At 31.6% G+C, this 23,943-nt stretch overlaps 1 protein-coding gene across 1 annotated transcript; it reads left to right on the top strand.

Annotated features, from left to right (window-relative positions):
• The first annotated feature begins 21,518 nt into the window (after positions 1-21,518).
• On the top strand, positions 21,519-23,484 carry LOC145089132 (S-adenosyl-L-methionine-dependent methyltransferases superfamily protein). Its single transcript, XM_079027637.1, has 2 exons — positions 21,519-22,766; positions 23,151-23,484. The coding sequence occupies exons 1-2, from the start codon at positions 21,757-21,759 to the stop codon at positions 23,239-23,241; spliced, it is 1,101 nt and encodes a 366-aa protein (XP_078883763.1). The 5' UTR covers positions 21,519-21,756; the 3' UTR covers positions 23,242-23,484.
• Positions 23,485-23,943: the final 459 nt, after the last annotated feature.

The raw sequence follows: 23,943 nt of genomic DNA, 5'->3' as shown, positions 1-23,943 counted from the left end.
TCCGAGATAAACTTCAGACATGATTTATGTTTCTGATACTTACAGTGTCACGAGAATTTGGAGTAAATATTCGCTAAGTACTCGTCAATGTTCACTAACAATTTCAAGAATTTTTAAGCGTTTTTGAACTGTGATTTTTTTTCTTAAATATTCTGGATTCCAAGTGTTTTAGTCTATCAACAACCGAATCCAAGCTTAATTGTTCATCGGTCCAACCATAACTAAACATAGGTGATCAGTCTATGTCTAGTTGTGGTTCGGCCCACATACAATCAACTTAGCTAAGGCGTTTGACCTAAAACCTTTCTTTGTATTATTATTCGACGGTTCGAGTTTATATAACTCTATATTGACGGGGTTAAGGAATATACCTAACCTAAAAGAGTAAGCCCTAGGCTATAGTCGCGCTCTCCTAAGAAAGTACTAGTTCGCTATAGCCAATAGCTCTGATACCAATCTGTCACACCCTCGGCCGACGTCGGAAACGCCGAGGTGCGCGACGTAAACCAGTAATCACAGTTATTGAACATACATTGAACAATAGAAATATAATCTTTTATTACTACCGAAATGGAAATTACATTGACAATAGTTATTGTTGAAACGCTACACACGCCTAACAATCCGACGTTCACATTTGTATGATAAGAATATCGGAGAATCTTCTGTACGAATTCTTCTGACCTTATGTATAACCTGAGAATACATGCATTAAGATACGTCAACAAAAATTGTTGGTGAGTTCTACAGGTTTTAACACAAAGTATTTTTACACCCAAAAATGTTTTATAAAATTTATCTGGTTGACCAGCTTTTATAAACACATATTTTTCTATCGAAAGTATAAAATAATTGCATCATAAAAGTATATTTAAACTCATTTAGAAATGTCATTTTCTCAAATCCAAAAATACACCATTTATAAAATATATAAGTAAACCAAACTTATAACAAATTCTTACGGCTCTCATGACCGAAATGCTTTTTATATAAAGATTTTGAAACCAATTTATATAAATAAAGTCATATCACACTTTGTGTAAACATAAAATAGCCAAGTTTCCTCTTAAAACTTTGTACAAACGTTCGTATAGTTTATATGTAAAACTCAAAAGTTTCAAATTTTATAAACTTTGTAAATCCGTGTCGTATTATTAATTAAGCATTATCTTACTTAATTTGTAAATCAACACTTAACCAGTGGGGCAAACTCATCCCAAAATACTTTTCAATATCCGGTAAATTATAAACGCATATTTTTACCACTCGTATAATTTCAACGACATATATTAATCATTCTCTTTACAATTCTATTCTTTGAAACGTCTCTGTTTACAGAGAATTATGTCGTAGGTAGAGGTAGTTAACAACCTAAACACTCTTTCACACTCGGCCCAAATTGGGAGGATTGACTCAATCGAGATCTATACATCTTCGAATAAAAATCTTCAATATAACAATTTGTCTATAACCGACACTATTCGTCGCTCCTCCACGAGCCAAAAAGGCACAATAAACAAGCCACACAGGCACAATATAAATATAAATGGAGGAATCGAGATCATTACTAACGTTTAAAAGCAGTCGTATAGTAACGAAGAAAGAAACACTTGACGCCTGTTGCCTCGTCAGACGAAGTTGTCGCTAGCAACCACAGACGGAAAATAACCATTCACATAAATCTTTCCATAATAAATAGATCTACACCAAGGTTCTTTATTATAAATCTATGCCGTGTGCATAGACCTACAGTATATGATTCCTCTTGGATTAACGGTTATAGAGCTAGGTGTCGATTCCAGGATTTGATCCTTACAAAGGAAAAATACACCATCATAAAACTCTCTCTTTCACCCCTTTCGATACATTCCTCCCACAAACACACACGGGATACACAATCCACGAAATCCATGACGATAATTCTTCAACGCATAAAATTCATCGTTCACTAGGGTCACTTACGCGAATCTTAGATTATTAAGATTTTTGAAGTTTAGTGAAATTAGTTAAATAGGGAAATTAACGTAGTGTTCGACCATTGTGACGATAATAGTTTGTATAGTTCATTACTTCAGCCGATAAAGAGGATGTTCGTTCGCGTAGCCGAATACTCATTTATGCAAATACTCGATAAATTGCATAATTGATATGCCGTATAATTTATTAGGTAATAATCCCCAAAAATCAGAGAATTAATTATATTATCATATGTGACGAGTTTCGTATCACAACTAAAATAATTTATATTTTTATAGTAATTATAAAAATAAATTATATCGTTTACTTAGCAATCGTTTCCACATTATGATCGGGAGTATAATAATAATAATTGATTTTTGTTATATTTTCAATTAATTATTATATATTTGTCAAATCTTTGTTTATAGTCGTTTAAGACAATGTACATATCCGTTGTACACAATTTTGTTGAATAGCATATTTTGTTATGTATATAATGTTTTTTTTACGTTTTCTCAATACTTTCATGTACATATATACGACGAGTATTACAGTTTATAATTCGTCGAATAACTTATATCTTCATATCAATCTACTTATAATCGTGTGATTTTTATTAATATTAATTAATATATCACAACAATTTATAATTATATCATTCATAGCATTCTACTATTACTTACATAATTTATTAATGCTTTATACTTTTTAGATTGTTATTTTCATAAAATCTTAACCAATAATAAAGTTTGATGTTATTTATGTATAAAAACTTGAAAATCATCAAAACTTTAAATAGACACTCATGTATTCTCCCCCAAAATTAAAATTGTAAAAGAGGGGCCGTAGAAACTCACATTTGGTGCGTGTTTCTCGAGTTTAGATTGGAGGTTCGGTGAGGTTCTTGCTTCGTTCAAGACCCGGTATCTTCACCAAAAAGTAAACGAATCTAGATTTAGATTTTTGGACCTTACAAAGGTGCACAAAACAGCAAGTTTTCAGATTTTTAGTTGGAAATAAACTCACCGAAACAGCCACAAAGTTGTCGAAAAAAATAGGGTGGTTGGGGATGTTTCCGGCAGCTTTCTCGCCTCTTTTTCTTCGTTTTTTCGCAGCAGCACTTGAGGGGATCAATGGGTTGAAAACAAATGACTTCAGGGGTATATTTGGCACGTTTGTTGGCTGTAACAGGTGGCTAGACTCAGTGGTGGCTGCTCCTTTTTGCCACCCGAAATCACAGCAGAAATCTCCTCCGGTGGAGGTGTTCTTCATGAACTTTGAACACAAGAGAAGAAGTAAAGAGGAAAGAGTTTTGAGGCTGAAATGTGTAAAGGAAAAGAATTAAAACATAGCTGGGTATTTATGCTTCAAGATGGATTTGACTCATGGAGGAAAGTTAGAAGTTTTGTCATACATTCATCATGCATGTGTACTAGTAACTTCCATGAGTGGAGAAATATGTCAGGGAGAAAAGAAAGAAGAAAGAAAATGTGAGGTGAATGTGTTTGTGTGTTAAAGTCTCTCATCTACATTGTACTTCAAAGCGAGACTTTAAAGCAACCTCTTTTAATGAGCGGTACTTGCTTCATAATGAGAATTTGAGGCATTTGTGGTTGGAAGGCTTTAATTACGTGAATAGGAAGAGGTAGCTCTTAGGAGTTGACTTGGCCTTCAATGCTAGTTCTATTTATATTAAGAGTTAATTGTATGTACTAGTTCTTAAATTGGTGTAGTGTCATAAATGGATTCTTGGGTTTTTATGGATAACTTTCGAGACATCTAACCATATACACACATACATACATCTCATACTTATTTATTTTGTTACACTTTTGTCATAAAAATAATAAGGTTCACCTATTATTACTTAACATAATTGCATGGACTTAGATATTTTTTTTTAAATAATACCCTTCTACTATATGAATTTAACCATATACATATCTTATTGATTTTCTTAGCATATAACTAGTTGCAATCTAATAATGATCTATATTAAACGATTCTTAATAAAAAAAATATATACTTATTTTTTTTAAGAACGTCATACATTAAGTCCTGCAGAAAATTAGTTATGGTCGTCATTCGACGGACATCGACCTAATTTTTACGATTGTTACATTCTCCCCCCGTTAAAAGAATTTCGTCCCGAAATTTAACGCATAGATTGTAAAACAATTGATGGTATTTCCTTTTTGATCGATCCACACATGATCATTTTATAGTCGTTTTAAGTAGTATAATTGAAGATTAGGTATTCGGTCGAACGGATGGCTCTATTCTAGTCGTACAAAAAGAAATGAAGAGAGAATATGATCGAATCATGTCTTTTAAGGTTATCAAATCTCATATATAATTCTGTCGCGGGTACTTTCCTAATTATGAAATATTTGCACGGTTTCCTAACTCACTTTATTGAAACAGAGATGACAAATGTGTCATCGGATCGACACTCCTTGAGATTTGGCGTATGAAAAAGCGTCGTATGCAACGTTTAGTTCTCAAGATAACTTGATACAAACATTAGGACCAAATTCTATTAAGAATTTCTAAGGTCCTTTGAGCTGCATGTTTAACCTGACTCGTTGTCTATGCCGAATCATTTCTCTATAAGAGTAGGCATTTAAAATCTACACGGTCTTTGACATGGAAGTTGAAATACTTACATTTTTCGTTCACATAACTCTCTCGTCGTTCAAGTACAGTCTAAAATCTTTCATCGGTTCACACAATCTTTTCTATGATCTCATGAGTGATTCTTGGATTCACCTGCAACACATCACTCGCATGCTCTTTGATCAAGTTCGCATCTTCAATCATCGCTCAACTTATCGATGATCAACACTTTCGTCATACAAAGCCTCAAGCGGTGAGGTCTTTATGCTAGTGTTACAACTATCATTGTAGGAAACTCAATTAATGGAACTGAGTATTCCATGCAATATTCAAAGTCTATCATACGGGTTCAGAGCATATTACTCATGTTGAGATGCTTCATTCGGTCTAATCATTTGGGGTAAATAGTTATGCTTATGCCTAAGCACGCACTCAAATATTTTAATGATTGTCAAGACTAATACGTGAATCTACTTTCTTAAGGAATGGTGATAGAGATCGGCACCTCGTGCAGCCTGACAATTTCTTTGGCAAGTATTGGTTAGCTTTTCCATTTCATATGGTTCTTAGATTAGCAAGAAGTAGACGTACCTAGTCAATCTGTGGACCACTACCTGAATAGAATTAGAAACCATTAGGTTTCTTGGGTAGTTTAGATATAGAGTCCATTAACATTGGTTCCCACTTGTACTTGGGTATTTCTCTACCATTACTCTATTCCTGAGTGTTTCTGACATTCTGCATTTGGTACAAGTCTGACATTTGTCCACTCAAGTGGCAATCTCCTCTTTTATGCATGGTCATCACTTCAATTCTTTCAAATCTAAACACATTTACTCAGAGCCTGGATCGATATGACACTTTTATCTGTGAGCTTTATCTAAGACTATGTTCCCGTTTCCACTGCACTTAAGCATACAAATTTGGCTTATAAAGTATCACGTCCCGTCATCCCTAAGCTTGACATGATTATCCATTATTCACAGAGCTTCACTCGCGAAGCCTTTCCTCTCTCAATTCTCGAGTTAAACTTCTCGAATTTGAGCTATAGGTTGTGAATGGATATTCATAGTTAACATTTGTACTCAATAGGGTTTGGTACATTCTTTTCTGCTCAAGACATTTTCTACTATGTCAATCTCATTACAATGTTAATGAATCTCACACGTCCTGATGACAAAAAAAAAATTCTCATTTATGTCATTTAACAAGAAGTATAGGCAAAAACCTTTTCTCAAATACTCTATGTGCACATCAATTCTTTATGTACACGTTGTCGTGGACGAACAAGTTCTCTATTCTTTCAGAAGGGTAGGATTTGTGCATTACACCATAGTTGTTTCAACTTCTAGAATATATTCTCTTACTTATTTTTCCAGTTGGACTTTGTTTCCTTTTTGGTGTTAACATAGTTGACAATTGAGCTAGCATAAAGAAGTTCTCGATGGATCACTGGTAGTATCCAACATAAATTCTTTTGTTGTTAAAATTCCAGCGTTCATTTCTTGGGAAGAAGTCTTCGCTTAAACTTCCACATTTTATCAAATCCTTCACATTTGATTAAATTCTTCACATTTTATCAAATCCTTCACATTTGATAATATCCTTCACATTTCATCAATTCCTTCATATTTGATTAAGTCCTTCACATTTGATCTTTAGGGCGAGAAAGCATCTTTAGGTTCTTCTCTGACTTTTCATTAAAAATGACTATGTCTTTCTCGTGGGGTAAGCTTCGTCATACAATTTCCTTGTAGTACAAATCTAGACACAATGGGGAAGTAACTGATTCATAGATATGATAATGTCGAAGCTTCTGCTCGGAATTGGAATAAAGTCTGTAAGTAAAGATCGATTCATTCATGGTTACAGCTAAAGGGGTCGTATAACGACTTGACGTGACACAAAAAAAACCATGTCATATAGACACAAATATTGGACTTTAGGTGACATACGAACGAGATTGATGTGACAAAAATGATTTGATAGGTGTTAGGATGAAATTTATTAACATTTCACGAGTAGATTTCCGACAGCTCACTGGTTGTCTCTACTCTACAGGTTTCCTTCAATCTAGCGGATTCATGAGTTAGAATAGGTTTAACTTTAAGGTTCACGAATATTTCTCCACACACCTAAAACAAAAATACTCCACCATACGAGTGCTTAGTAAAAAATACACCGGTTACTACTGATGTGTCATGGATTTTATTCCTTGTTTTGATCACGATTGCTCTGAATCGAGTTTTCACCTCCTAGTTTTTCAGTCTTGGGCAGTTTCTCTCAAAGTGCCAATTTTTACCATTTTCGTAATAAGCTTTTCTTCCACCAATTCTTGTTCTCATATCTGCATTTCATCTCTTAGTATCACACTCTTATGAGCATCGCCTGTAGTCTTCAAGTCGTGGCATAAGCAGAGTCGATGCGCACAATTTACACATAATAGTTCTACTTGGTGAATTTGTGTCCTTAAAAGTGTAGGTGTCAACTTAACATTATAGCCTTCCGTACAAGAGCTGAAATGAAATACTTATTCCATCTGTTCGCTCCACGGAGTTATTCCTACAATTCCTTCAATGTCATAGAAAGATCTAGGTTGACGTCACTATTATTTCCATGTTTGTTGCTTAAAAATCTACCTTGTACAAAGTCCTTGTTCCTGTTCACTTTGTAAGTGACCAAGGTGTTAACTACTAGTTGTTCGATCATTATCTTGATCATAGTTGCGTCAAGCGATTTTGTTGGTGTCGAACGATCACTTGTTGATTTCTTGTGAGACATCGCTTTGTCTCGTTATAATTTGTTCAAGGAGAAATAAGTCGTGTGAAAATATCGCTATGAACATAAACGATAAAGTTTCAATTGTGACAAACATGCAGAATCGACGTGGGTTTGCCCGAGATTAACTCTATTACGAGTATTAGATATAGCAAACTTTTATAGTACTACCATGGATGAAATTTTATACTTGGAACGAGGGAAAAGAAACCACCAAGTGTTGGAACAAGTTGTGCAAATTTACGAAGAAAATGTTGTAGAGAAAGTTGACTACAACTTGACGTCTTGACTATATCTCGAGTTCTAAAATTCTGATTTATTTATATCGAGATATTTTGGAAACTAGTCAATATTCCTAACAACTTTCATGATTCACGTTTTTAATATCCTCCTTCAAAAAGGCTAACAAAAGACGAACGATAGGTGTAGACGTCCTTCTTTTGAACTTCGATGGTTCAATTAAGTCGGACTCACAACAAAACGAAACAGACTAAGTAAATACTTAAGCTGAATTCGAAACAATTCGCAAAGGTGCGTATATTTTGTAAGGTATTCCTATGAGGTCTAACAGATGCATTCATAGAATATCATAGCCGAGTAATTAGTATTCCGAGATAAACTTCAGACATGATTTATGTTTCTGATACTTACAGTGTCACGAGAATTTGGAGTAAATATTCGCTAAGTACTCGTCAATGTTCACTAACAATTTCAAGAATTTTTAAGCGTTTTTGAACTGTGATTTTTTTTCTTAAATATTCTGGATTCCAAGTGTTTTAGTCTATCAACAACCGAATCCAAGCTTAATTGTTCATCGGTCCAACCATAACTAAACATAGGTGATCAGTCTATGTCTAGTTGTGGTTCGGCCCACATACAATCAACTTAGCTAAGGCGTTTGACCTAAAACCTTTCTTTGTATTATTATTCGACGGTTCGAGTTTATATAACTCTATATTGACGGGGTTAAGGAATATACCTAACCTAAAAGAGTAAGCCCTAGGCTATAGTCGCGCTCTCCTAAGAAAGTACTAGTTCGCTATAGCCAATAGCTCTGATACCAATCTGTCACACCCTCGGCCGACGTCGGAAACGCCGAGGTGCGCGACGTAAACCAGTAATCACAGTTATTGAACATACATTGAACAATAGAAATATAATCTTTTATTACTACCGAAATGGAAATTACATTGACAATAGTTATTGTTGAAACGCTACACACGCCTAACAATCCGACGTTCACATTTGTATGATAAGAATATCGGAGAATCTTCTGTACGAATTCTTCTGACCTTATGTATAACCTGAGAATACATGCATTAAGATACGTCAACAAAAATTGTTGGTGAGTTCTACAGGTTTTAACACAAAGTATTTTTACACCCAAAAATGTTTTATAAAATTTATCTGGTTGACCAGCTTTTATAAACACATATTTTTCTATCGAAAGTATAAAATAATTGCATCATAAAAGTATATTTAAACTCATTTAGAAATGTCATTTTCTCAAATCCAAAAATACACCATTTATAAAATATATAAGTAAACCAAACTTATAACAAATTCTTACGGCTCTCATGACCGAAATGCTTTTTATATAAAGATTTTGAAACCAATTTATATAAATAAAGTCATATCACACTTTGTGTAAACATAAAATAGCCAAGTTTCCTCTTAAAACTTTGTACAAACGTTCGTATAGTTTATATGTAAAACTCAAAAGTTTCAAATTTTATAAACTTTGTAAATCCGTGTCGTATTATTAATTAAGCATTATCTTACTTAATTTGTAAATCAACACTTAACCAGTGGGGCAAACTCATCCCAAAATACTTTTCAATATCCGGTAAATTATAAACGCATATTTTTACCACTCGTATAATTTCAACGACATATATTAATCATTCTCTTTACAATTCTATTCTTTGAAACGTCTCTGTTTACAGAGAATTATGTCGTAGGTAGAGGTAGTTAACAACCTAAACACTCTTTCACACTCGGCCCAAATTGGGAGGATTGACTCAATCGAGATCTATACATCTTCGAATAAAAATCTTCAATATAACAATTTGTCTATAACCGACACTATTCGTCGCTCCTCCACGAGCCAAAAAGGCACAATAAACAAGCCACACAGGCACAATATAAATATAAATGGAGGAATCGAGATCATTACTAACGTTTAAAAGCAGTCGTATAGTAACGAAGAAAGAAACACTTGACGCCTGTTGCCTCGTCAGACGAAGTTGTCGCTAGCAACCACAGACGGAAAATAACCATTCACATAAATCTTTCCATAATAAATAGATCTACACCAAGGTTCTTTATTATAAATCTATGCCGTGTGCATAGACCTACAGTATATGATTCCTCTTGGATTAACGGTTATAGAGCTAGGTGTCGATTCCAGGATTTGATCCTTACAAAGGAAAAATACACCATCATAAAACTCTCTCTTTCACCCCTTTCGATACATTCCTCCCACAAACACACACGGGATACACAATCCACGAAATCCATGACGATAATTCTTCAACGCATAAAATTCATCGTTCACTAGGGTCACTTACGCGAATCTTAGATTATTAAGATTTTTGAAGTTTAGTGAAATTAGTTAAATAGGGAAATTAACGTAGTGTTCGACCATTGTGACGATAATAGTTTGTATAGTTCATTACTTCAGCCGATAAAGAGGATGTTCGTTCGCGTAGCCGAATACTCATTTATGCAAATACTCGATAAATTGCATAATTGATATGCCGTATAATTTATTAGGTAATAATCCCCAAAAATCAGAGAATTAATTATATTATCATATGTGACGAGTTTCGTATCACAACTAAAATAATTTATATTTTTATAGTAATTATAAAAATAAATTATATCGTTTACTTAGCAATCGTTTCCACATTATGATCGGGAGTATAATAATAATAATTGATTTTTGTTATATTTTCAATTAATTATTATATATTTGTCAAATCTTTGTTTATAGTCGTTTAAGACAATGTACATATCCGTTGTACACAATTTTGTTGAATAGCATATTTTGTTATGTATATAATGTTTTTTTTACGTTTTCTCAATACTTTCATGTACATATATACGACGAGTATTACAGTTTATAATTCGTCGAATAACTTATATCTTCATATCAATCTACTTATAATCGTGTGATTTTTATTAATATTAATTAATATATCACAACAATTTATAATTATATCATTCATAGCATTCTACTATTACTTACATAATTTATTAATGCTTTATACTTTTTAGATTGTTATTTTCATAAAATCTTAACCAATAATAAAGTTTGATGTTATTTATGTATAAAAACTTGAAAATCATCAAAACTTTAAATAGACACTCATGTATTCTCCCCCAAAATTAAAATTGTAAAAGAGGGGCCGTAGAAACTCACATTTGGTGCGTGTTTCTCGAGTTTAGATTGGAGGTTCGGTGAGGTTCTTGCTTCGTTCAAGACCCGGTATCTTCACCAAAAAGTAAACGAATCTAGATTTAGATTTTTGGACCTTACAAAGGTGCACAAAACAGCAAGTTTTCAGATTTTTAGTTGGAAATAAACTCACCGAAACAGCCACAAAGTTGTCGAAAAAAATAGGGTGGTTGGGGATGTTTCCGGCAGCTTTCTCGCCTCTTTTTCTTCGTTTTTTCGCAGCAGCACTTGAGGGGATCAATGGGTTGAAAACAAATGACTTCAGGGGTATATTTGGCACGTTTGTTGGCTGTAACAGGTGGCTAGACTCAGTGGTGGCTGCTCCTTTTTGCCACCCAAAATCACAGCAGAAATCTCCTCCGGTGGAGGTGTTCTTCATGAACTTTGAACACAAGAGAAGAAGTAAAGAGGAAAGAGTTTTGAGGCTGAAATGTGTAAAGGAAAAGAATTAAAACATAGCTGGGTATTTATGCTTCAAGATGGATTTGACTCATGGAGGAAAGTTAGAAGTTTTGTCATACATTCATCATGCATGTGTACTAGTAACTTCCATGAGCGGAGAAATATGTCAGGGAGAAAAGAAAGAAGAAAGAAAACGTGAGGTGAATGTGTTTGTGTGTTAAAGTCTCTCATCTACATTGTACTTCAAAGCGAGACTTTAAAGCAACCTCTTTTAATGAGCGGTACTTGCTACATAATGAGAATTTGAGGAATTTGTGGTTGGAAGGCTTTAATTACGTGAATAGGAAGAGGTAGCTCTTAGGAGTTGACTTGGCCTTCAATGCTAGTTCTATTTATATTAAGAGTTAATTGTATGTACTAGTTCTTAAATTGGTGTAGTGTCATAAATGGATTCTTGGGTTTTTATGGATAACTTTCGAGACATCTAACCATATACACACATACATATATCTCATACTTATTTATTTTGTTACACTTTTTTCATAAAAATAATAAGGTTCACCTATAATTACTTAACATAATTTCATGGACTTAGATATATTTTTTTTTAAATAATACCCTTCTACTATATGAACTTAACCATATACATATCTTATTGATTTTATTAGCATATAACTAGTCGCAATCTAATAATGATCTATATTAAACGATTCTTAATAAAAAAAATATATATATATTTATTTTTTTTAAGAACATCGTACATTAAGTCCTGCAGCAAAATTAGTTATGGTCGTCATTCGACGGACATTGACCTAATTTTTACGATTGTTACAGGATATCTATTGTTGTAATTTGAGTAATAAGTTGATTTTCTGAAACAGTAAACGATAATAATGAGTAATCAATATTGTGGTTAAATAGAAATGTTTTATTTACTCTCACAAGTTTGAGGCTATATAGGATTAAGTATTATTGTTATGTTTCAATTTGCCTGTTTTGACTTCCAGAATAACTAGGTTATTCAAATATCCACAGTCGGTCATACGTTGGGAGTAGGTATGAATAAAGACTATCATGAATCTGTCTGTAGATTGTCTGAAGTGTTTAGACATGGCACAAGTTTGCTGCAGAGTTCATGAGTGTTTTGATAAGATTAGAGTATTGGATTAAACCCATGCTCACTTGGATCACTTCATGGTTTTGTCACGAGTGGTTAGTAAGACGATAATATTGTATATTCTTGGAACCGAGACATGTGAGTTGTTATTTGTTGGTCGATTGCACATTGATAATAAGTAAACGCACTAGTAACTTGGTGTCATAAAACTTATTGTTGTGTCTGATTCGATCAGTAAATGCAAGTGAGCATTTGAGTCGAAGTTTATCCATTCCTTTTATCCAAAGTGGGATAAAAGCGATATTTGTGGGCCTCTCGATGATTTAGTGATGACACCTAAAGCGCTTGGCCAAGCCGGGACTAAGTTGATGTGTTCAATTGTAGTCTGTTATCAGTCGTCATAAATCGGAAGTCGGGTAACAGTATAGAGAGAATGATTGAAATTCATGTCTTTTGTCTATACGATATCTTGAGAATGGAGGAATATATAATCCCTTATCTAGAGGACACGCTATTTGATAAGATCAGAGTTGACAGCGGCTTTTGAAAGCTACGATTGCTGATCAGGTTTTGTAGTCATACGGAAAATAGTTATTAGACTTATCCAAGTGGGAGATTATTGGATTAGTGTCTAAGTCCGTAACTATTTTGGTATGTATTTGACCCGATTATGAGCATGGTCCTTTTGGGTTGCCTTCACCATAGCAATATGTAGGATGAATTAAGGAGAGAGAGAGGTTTAAATATGATTTATTAATATATTATGAGAATAATATATTAAAGGAGAAATTATATTGTTTAATTAATATTAGTCAAGAATTAATTGATAATTAATTTTGTGGCTAAAAGAGATTAACTAAATTTAGGGGACTGGACTGCAATTATTGGATAATTGAGTTATTGGGCTAAGGAATGTTAAAGGAATAAGGGGTGAACGAAATTATGATGGGAGCCCATCATATTTTCGTCCATAGCCTTATCCAGAAGGCTCCATAGGCTGCTTAGAGTTTAAGTTGTCCATTAGGGTTTTGACTGAAACCCTAGCACACACAAGTATATAAAGGACCCCTTAGGCCCCAAAAACGTGGGCAACTGATTCTCTAGGGTTTCTAGCTGTTTTTTGGTAGCCTCCTTTCTTCTCTTCTTCATCCAAGTTGTATATGGTGTTTGTGACTCCATTAGAGGTGCAGCACTTGAGGCACTAAGCTTTTGAAGTCAATCCAAGCAAGGAATTGATTGTTATTGTTATATAACAATCAAAGGTAATTCTCTAAACCCTAATTCAGTTTATAATATCTTAGATCTAAGTTTATTAGTCTTGGATTCAAAGCATGTACAATAGAGAAACCTAGATCCAAGCATTAGGGTTTGTATGAGCACATATGATTGTTCTTATGCATAAAACCCATCAATATGGTGCACCTGTGAAAAAGTGTATGATTTACAATTGTGAGTGTATGTGTTCAGATATAAAGTTTTAACAAAATATTGTAGAATAACAATTTTGATCCTTATTCTAACACAATTCAATTTGCAATAAACACTAAAGTTGTTATAAATTCAATTTTGCAATAAACACTAAAGTTCTAAAATACAAACATTCGGCTTCTGGGGGATTTCGTATTTGCAATCGAGTTTTGTTAGTGGAAAATCTTTGTGAGGCCGACGACAAAGGGCAATTAACCTTTATGCTTTTGTTTTTTATTCTTCATAGGCCATTATTATGAACTGTTATTGACTTCTTTTTAGCTTTCGTTGCAGGATTTACATAATTATTTGAGTGATGTATTGTAATCGTAAGTTTCTAGATCTTAATTTTTAATTATTAATTTACATTTTAGTCCTCAAATTAAAATTCTCTTTCCCTATTTTTTTCTGTCATTTGCAGAACAGGTTGAACATAACAAAAATAGTTTGAAAATACTCAATTGATAAACATCTAAGAGTTACTGGCTCTGAGTTTGACTCTGGACCTGTTACTAATGTGCTCAAACATGATGATAATGATAAGAATATGGTGAAGGATCTATTGCATTAAATGGATGCAAATTCGATAGAATTTATCATCAGTATGTGATCATACAATTTTGAGGTTTATGTTTGTTTACGTTTGTTTGTAACCTGGTAGTATTCGCCTTGTGTAAGGCATTTTCAGATTTATGTTGAATTATTTATTTGATATCAACATTTTGTTTGGCAAAATTTTATTAGGATTTTATATGTATTATTATTTCAATATTTTATTTAGTCAACATATTTCTTTGAATATAAATTTAAATAAAACTAATGGAATGGTGGGTAGATTTTCCACATCTAAACTTTAAATGATATATAATGCAAACCAATCTGCCGTCTCTTTTACTACATAAGATTTTCTTATTCTCTAATTCACTTATTCATGATCATTAAAAGGAGTGTCATATGTATATCTCCATAATACACATTAAAAATATTTCATAGTACAAAACCAGACATCCTCAATCTTCTAATTCCGACATTTCAATTTAAATTTTGAATCTTCATTAATAGTTTCATTTACACACAGTTTTAATTTACATATAACTTCATGAGAGTGTGCATGGTGTAATTGATCGAATCTGTTTGTTTCCACTTAATATTTTGATGCTACCACTACATAATTAAAGGTTGGCCAATTATACCCCTCTTCATATATAATTTGAATATATCATAACATAGCCCATTTTTTTTCCAAAAACACAGGACCATGCTTTGAACCCCTGATGCAGGACAATAAGAAATCTTCCTCAGATGACATTACTTCACCCCACTTTCAAACACTTAACTCCAATTTTTGATCCTTGAATGTAAACTTGAATTAATTCTGATGCTTTTAACATTGAATGTAAACTTGAATTGATTTTGATTCTGTTAACCATTAACCTTGAATGTAAACTTGAATTGAATTTGATTATGTTAACTTTTAACCTTAAATGTAAAATTAACTGTAAACAATGAATTTGATTTCATTATGTTAACTGTTTATTTGATTGTTAATGTAAACTTTAATTGATTTTTATATGTTAACCTTGAATATAAACTTGAATTGACTTTTATTCGGATTCAAAATTTAAACTTGAACTGATTTTGATTCAAAATGTGTTGATCAACTCTCCATCATTTATTCATTTAAACTTATTCAAATCTTAAGCATAATTAACCATGAGATTTTTCCCATAAAAAAGGTATATGGTTTTAATCTTTCTCCCTCTTCAATATCATAAATGAGTTTAGGGGTATATTGGTCCATACATTAATTATTCAGTGGCAGGATTAAAATATAAATTGAAAAAATCAGCTCCCTAAAATTAAACTTTTCCGTGGTTGAATAAAAATTCAGGCCCCAAAATTAATAAGCTTACTTTCATTATTTATATCCAATTTTATAGGAAATCACCATCTTATCCCTTCAATTAGGTATAATTAATTTTTTTAGATTATCTATTACCATATTTATACCATTATCACGTTTTTTAATCTTGTATCATATCCTACATTTACACGGTTTACCAATCTCTCTCTCTCTCTCTGTGTGTGTGTATATATATATATATATATATATATATATATATATATATATATATATATATATATGCTTATTAACCCTACATAATATTACCGATCGTACAAATCACGAAAAATTTTGACTTTCTTCAACCTCTATTCACAGTTCCTATTGGCGTCCATCATCAATCATTCATACCAGGTTCCACTTTCCTTTCCCCTGCATTATTTTTTTGTTATATTATGAACAAACTATATTCAATCATGTATGGAATCGTGAAAACAATATATTATTTTAACTTCTTTTTTTTCCTGCTTCATTCTCATTGTTTATACCTCTTCATTCTCATTATTAATATATTATGAACTAATTATACTGAATTAGCAGTCGGAGTATACTTCTTTTTGTTTTCGTTTGTTTTTTTTTAAACTTCACAGCACATGAATATATACCGATCAAAACTCCAAATACACATTTATGACGCTTTTGCCCCTGTATACATGCTTTAATCATACATACTTATAAAGCTAGCATTTTTCCTTGAACCTCATGCATTTGAAACCCCCATAAAATTTTCCAAACACCTCATGCATTTGAAACCACCTATTTTAATGAAAACCATTCAAAAGTCTCTTAATAATGATTAACAATTCAAAGGTTTTATAACTTATATAATATATTTAATAAACAATTAATGGATACTCTACTATAAAAATGACAATCTTTTTTAGTAGACACACAAATACAAATCACATACAAAATTCACAAAGAAAACAAGTTTGAAGTTTTTTGTGTTGGTTTGAGGGCTTTGAACAATTTTTCGAGCCATGTTATTATGTTGAAGTTATTAATTTGTAAGTTTGTTATATAATAATTCTTTTTGTATTTTCTTGATTTAAGTATTCATTTAAGAATATCATTGTATGTTGTGGTTAAATTTTAATATAAATTATATTAGATTCATGTTATCGATCATATGTTATGAAAGGTGATATATATAAAATTTAGGTAACTATTGTATACATGTTTGTATGTTCATGTTGCTTCAAAACAATAATTAATTAAAAATCATAGATATGTCATATTATCCATGTAACCCTTTTTTAAAATGAAAATTGTCTATCTTATCACTTTATATTTTAGTATATGTTTAGCATTTTCATTACAATAATAAGTGTTTTTTAAAAAATTTCTTTCACTTATTAATAATAACAAGTGGTTTTAAAATTAATAATCAATAATTATAAATAATAAAATCAAATTATATGGATATGTCATATTATCCATGCAAGTCTCTTTTGAAATGCAAATTGTCTATCTTATCAATTTATTATTTAGTATATGTTTCACATTTTAATAATAATATTAAGTGTTTCTTTAAAGTCTTCTTTAACTTATTATTAATAATAAATGGTTTAAAATTAATGAATAGCAATTTTAAATGATAATAACATCAAATTATAAATTACATTTAGCTATAAATAAATTGTATTTTAAATGAACATCTTTAATGAAATTAGAAAATGATCGCATAAGTAAAAACATAATTAACCAATAATAATAATTGTTAAAAATAATACTAAATAGATAATTATATTTTATTCTATTAATGAGGAATGTGGGTTGATGTTAATGAATATTATTGTTCGATATAATAATTAAGATTATACATATATATATATATATATATATATATATATATATATATATATATATATATATAAATTAGTGTAAAAATATTATCTCAATGTTAATGTCAATAACATAACCATTTTAAACATATATTTTTCAATATTTTTAACAATATATTTTTAATCTTTGCTGCGCAACGCGCGGGAATTCGTCTAATATGAAACATAATATGTTAGAGGTTAAATCAGTTGATTACTAATAATCCTTTATCATACAAATCACGAAAAAATTTAACTTTCTTCAACCTCTGTTCACTCTTCCTATTGGCGTCCATCAACAATCATCCATAACAGGTTTCACTTTCCTTTCCCTACATTTTTTTGTTATATTATGAACAAACTATATTGAACCATGTATGGAATCGTATATATTATTTGAACTTATTTTTTTTCCTACATCATTCTCATTGTTTATACTTCTTTATTCTCATTGTTTATATATTATGAACAAACTATACTGAATTAGCAACCAGAGTATACTTTTTTTTCGTTTGGTTTTTAAAAACTTCACAACAGACGAACATAAATTGATTGATCAAACTCCAAATACACAGTTATGACGTTTTTGCCCCTGTACATATGCTCTAATATGAAACATAATATGTTAGAGGTTGAATCAGTTGATTACTGAATTTGCAAATGAGTTGATTACTTAATATGCAAACTCTATATACTATGATCAAAGGGCAAAACGGGGAATTAACAAATTTACAATTTTTTAATATCATTATGTGTATTGCACTTTATTTGCTATATTGATGTTATTGTTAAAGAAACATAAATATGTTGCTATTCTTTCTACATGAAATTGTTATTATTAATTAAAAAAATTTAGCTATTCTGTTATTAATGGTAAAAAGGTAAAAGACATTGCTATTTCTTACCAGGATTTCCGAATTCATAACCAGATTCAGATTTTTCCTTTTTTCCCCTTTTTTGTTATTTAACTAAAAATATATATACCAACATTCCCAAAATGCCCCTGCATTATACATTTCTGTTTACTTTACATTTTATAACGACAAATTTGCATTTTTTTGCTTCCTACCTTTAATCATAGAAATACACTTGCAGGTTTTTTTTAATAGAAGTCCCATTTTAGCATTATCCTTCCTAAAAATTTAACTTGAAACAATCATTATTTTTCCCACAAACAAATACATGGCACAAAGCACAATTGCTAATTGTAGCAACCCTTCGTCCTCGATCGTCTACTATGAAAATGAACAATTCATTCATAATTTGATTTACATACTATTGCTGATCTCCAACAACTACATGAGGTGTATATACGTCACTTTCATTTATAATATAGAGATTATGTGAAATTGTTTATGTATTATTTATGTCTTAATCTTTCATTATTCTTTTTTTTTTATCATAAAATTTAAACTTACATTAATATTTTTTAGGAAAAAACATTGATTGTTGTTGGTACTATTAAACAAGTATGTGCTGAAGCGAAATGGTACTATTTCGCTTGTCCTACATGTCACCAGAAAGTCATTAAAGTTGTTTCAATGCATGATGATCAGCTTCAAGATGAAGAAATATTTTATTGTTACACTTCAAGTTGCAGTAATAAAGAAATTTGTTGTTCCAAGGTTTTAATATTTCATTTATAAATATTATTATAATGTTTTGTTAAATTTTATAAATTTATATTACTAAATCTTTTTACATGAATGGTTTCAGCTTCAAAATCACCATTATAGTGCAAGACATTACCGGTTTGGTTTCACTTAATTTATTTGACTGTGACGTAAAGAAGCTTCTGCAAAAAACCGCACAAGAGTTGCTTCATCAGTTTTATAAGGTTATCGATATTAATTTCATTTACATAGAACTAATTTATTATTTTGTATATGTAATTTTATAAACGTTTATTTTTTATTTTATTTTAGGATGGTAATACCGAGATTTATCCATCTGCTATGAATTTACATTTGGAAAAATGATTGGCGTTCAAAATTCAAATTTCACATGAAAATTTGAAAAACAAAGTTGATGGTTACTCAATCTCAAAGACTACTCATTAGTGAATTGGAAAGAAAAATCAAGATCCAAAGTCAAGGACAGTCATTATCAAATGTTAGATTATACTTGCATAGACATGTCTTCACTCATGGTCAGTTATATGTAGTTGTTTCCCGTGTAACAAGCAAAAAACGGTTGAAGGTACTCATATGTGACGAGGAAGGTCATTCAACTAATAAAACAAAAAATGTTGTCTACAAAGAGGTTCTTCAAAGATTATAGATATTTATCGATTTCATTGTATCATTTTCACATCTCAATAATACAAATACTCATAAATATTTTTTTTAATAATTATGGAATATGTGTAGACGTTTCTATGTTTTGTTATGCGTTCCCCGCGTTTAACGCGTGTCATAATCTAATTATGTATAATGGCGTATAAATCAATCAGAAGGTCAATATCATTATAAAATTAATAGAATAATTAAAAACCAAAGTTTGGTCATGGAAAATCATAGATAATGAAAGTGGAAACCTTTAAGATTCATGAAACATCATCGTTTTTTTGGATAGATTCACCATCAAATCTCGTTTCCTTTTGATAATATATAAAGTAGCCTTTTGTGCATATACATCTTAGCCCATTAAATCTTATACATATTACAAAGATTTTCATTAATATTTAATACATAAAATAAGCACGCATTATAATATAAATTTTTCGTAAAAAAGAATATATTTAAAATCTTATTTATTTATAATAATGTTTTCTTATTTTGACTATTGTATTATATGTTAGCGAATACCTGAGTACGGAAGTGGCTAAAAGGCATTATCCGGTCCAAAAGCAAATTTCTTGGAGTGTTGTCCAAATTGTAGAGAATTTCGTTGAGCCGTAAGGAATCTCTACAAAGTTATAGATTACTTTTAATTAGTATTAGAGCAAAAGGATAGAAGAAACTTATGTTGTGGTGAACATACCTTCGAATTCTCCTGCCGAAGAGTGACGAGAGAATCTGATTTCAGAGAAGGAGTTTGTGTGCAGAACCTTTAGAATGTTGTGGCTCTTCTGTGGTATACCTACGTTAGAGAGAGACCCCATGTGGAGACATCAACCAGAAAATCGTTCAGAACAGTAACTTGTTGGTTCCTGTTTGTGTGGTCCTGATCAACCCGAAATCTGAACTCGATCGTGACAGGAGCAAGAGTAATCGACGGCTACTTGGTGTTCTCACTGTGAAATCGTTTATGTCTGTCTGCCTCATGTGGTCCTGATTGTAGAGATCGTGAACCTGCAAGAAATCAATGATATAGACGTCTTTTGCCCTAAAAATAAATACAAATGTGTTTTACTTGACTTTGGGCGCTTGTCAATTTGGGCCCTTGACAAGAAAAGTAAAAGAATCAGTTCACAATTTCGTGTTGAAGTATCAATTTTTTTTATTTTTATTTTTTTTATTTATTTTTTTTTTTTGAGAAAACTTATGATTATTTCTTTCATGTTGTTTGTGAACCTAGGATAAGGTTATAGGTACACACCGAATGACATATATCTTTTGTTTATGGTTGTGCTAAAAGTTAATAGATCTTATCAAATTCATCTTATAGATTTCGTTCATCAACCATTATTATATAACAAAGATGAAATTGAATATGCGATATGTCTTTATATCTGTCTTATTATCATTATATAATATTATAGGAAGATTCGATTACTATAGATCAAGCAATATTAAAAGGTAACTAACAATAAAAAAAAATCTAATAATAAAGTTGATCTAATCCGGTTGATTACAAATTATTATGTAAATCTAATACATTTAAGTTTGTTTTCTAAAACTACAAATCTAAAAGAATGAAAATGAATTTTTTATGGAAATTTTGAGAAAAAAAAAATAGATCTTCTTAACAATTGTAAAAATAAAACAAAATCAATTATTGAGTTTTGTCACCATGTTAATCACAATGCCTAGAAAGTGAAAACTAGTTGCAAAACCAAAAAAAGATAAAAACAAACAATTGCCCAACGCATCCACGGGGAGGGAGAACTTGGAAGATTTTCAGCCGACGAACGCTAGGGTTTAACAGTCATCAATCTTCAATTTGGCGGCTGCAAAGACAGTAAATTCTTCTCCTTTTCCAAAATTTACAACTTACGGTGATCCAGATCACAAGCAACAAACACCCAACGTGTATTTCCTTGGCATTCGTTTCTAGGGTTTTAAAATTGATGCTCTTACAGGTTACACGATCGAAACCCCATCAATTTCTAGCTTCCACTCTAGGTAATCTTACAAAGCACTTCCAATCTACAACCACAAATACTATGAAAGAAATCAAAACAAAAAAACACACAAATCCGTCATCACCATTGAATCCAGATACAAAATGTTCTTCGAGTGTCAAATCAACCCCAGAAATCGAAAAGAAATATGTTCATCGTGTATATGATGCAATTGCACCTCATTTTAGTGCAACCCGGTTTGCGAAATGGCCCAAAGTTTCAGCCTTTTTGAACAATTTGCCATCCGGGTCTGTGATTCTAGATGCAGGATGTGGTAATGGCAAGTATCTCGGTTTGAATCCCAATTGTTTCTTCATTGGTTGTGATATAAGCGCACCCCTTATTCAGATCTGTAGCGACAGAGGCCATGAGGTTTTTGTAGCAGATGCTGTGAATCTTCCATACCGAAGCTCATTAGCAGATGCTGCAATTTCGATTGCGGTTTTGCATCATCTTAGTACTGAAAGTAGGAGGAAGAAAGCCATTGAAGAACTGGTTCGAACTGTGAAAAAGGGTGGGCATGTTTTGATCACTGTTTGGGCTGTCGAGCAAGAAGATAGATCTTTACTGAATAAGTGGACCCCACTTACGGATAAGTATTTAGAAGAATGGATTGGACCAGGTAGTCCACGGATTCGTAGCTCTTCTTCAGTCACCTTAGAAAGCATTCCTGAAACTGAGGTGAGTGTTTCACAGGAAGAAGAGGAATTTAAAGATTTTGGTAATCTGAGTTTAGGGGAAGAGGGAATGGAAAGTGAATTTAAAGAAGATAGGGAAAGGGAAAGAGAAAGGCAACAGGAGTATTTTGTGCCATGGCATTTGCCTTATCATAGAGCAGAAGTGAGTGGAGCTTCTGTAGGAGCAGTGGAGAATGGTCTTGCAAGGAAAGATGATCAAAAGGGTGCAATCGTCTATGACAGATATTACCATGTGTTTGGTGAAGGTGAACTTGAAAGGTAATCTTCTAATTTCTATATTGTTTCTTGGGTTGAATGCAAAAAGTAGTAACATACTTCCATTTATTTGTTATTATTATTATTATAGCATCTTACATTTATTTGTTATGTGTCTTGCATTTAGCCTGTTGTTCATAAAATGTTGTAATATGTAAGGTCTAAGGTGGTGTATATTGTGTTGCTATGCATAGTATAAGTTAATTGATTTTATTATATATAGGGTTAAAAGGGTATTTGAGTAATTTTAACAAGGAGATGTCAGGAATTGAATTCCATGGGGTTCAGTTTCCCGATGGAATGTTGTAATCCTTTGGCCCACATGGTGACAGAATGAGAGTTTATAAGCTTTAAGTCAATTTTTTTTATTGGGTTTTCTTTTCTCAGGTTGGTTTGTGGCATGAAGAATGCAGTTATTGTGGATCAATTTTTTGACAAGTCTAACTGGTGTGTCATTCTCCAGAAAACTTCATGTTAGATCATATTCTGATGCATTTCTTGCTAAAAAAAGGTGTGATCAAAATGAATGCAAATCCACAACTTTTTTTTAGCAGTTTTGGTTTCCAGATTTATATTCAATGACTCCTGATTTCAGGTGTAGCATTCTGTAATTTTTTGTGAACTTGTTATATTTAAATGTATTCGAAACTAGGCTTCTGTTGAATGGAAAGGGTTATCAACGTACAACTTTGAATGTATGTGGTACAAATCGTTCGTAGCATACCCATTCAAAATGCTTTTATTTGTTATTTAAAATATAAGATAACTGCTTGTGAGCAATTGCCAAGTTTGTGAAAAAAACTCTTTAATTTTTTTTTCAGTAAAAACTCACATTTGGCAACTTTTTGGTTTTGACCAGATTTTTTGTTTTGAGTCGTAATTCTGTTGTTTTTCATATTTTTGTTTATGGCGTTCTTTATAGTTTTCAACATTAAAGTTGATGTTAGTATGAGATAATTGATGTTTTCAAAACAAAGAGAAAAGATATCGTGTCTATTTTTTTCTTGGCAATATATATATATATATATATATATATATATATATATATATATATATATATATATATATATATATATATATATATATATATATATAATGTTTGGAGATTGTAACAGATGAAGAAAAACATTATAAAATGGCTTGCTATCTTAGATTGCTTGGAGTTCATAAGTTGTTTTTC

This window comes from Lactuca serriola, chromosome 1 (genome assembly GCF_051521515.1).
Source record: "Lactuca serriola cultivar US96UC23 chromosome 1, Lser_US96UC23_V15, whole genome shotgun sequence".
NCBI lineage: Eukaryota > Viridiplantae > Streptophyta > Magnoliopsida > Asterales > Asteraceae > Lactuca > Lactuca serriola.
The sequence above is the reverse complement of the archived record's forward strand: the minus strand, read 5'-3'. Positions and strand labels throughout refer to the sequence as shown.

What these genes read in the sequence shown, in the direction of transcription:
- LOC145089132 (XM_079027637.1), top strand. Translation starts at nt 21,757, where the DNA reads ATGCTCTTACAGGTTACACGATCGAAACCCCATCAATTTCTAGCTTCC. An exon ending in GGTGAAGGTGAACTTGAAAG is followed by an intron (nt 22,767 to 23,150) that starts GTAATCTTCTAA and finishes TTCTTTTCTCAG; the next exon opens with GTTGGTTTGTGGCATGAAGA.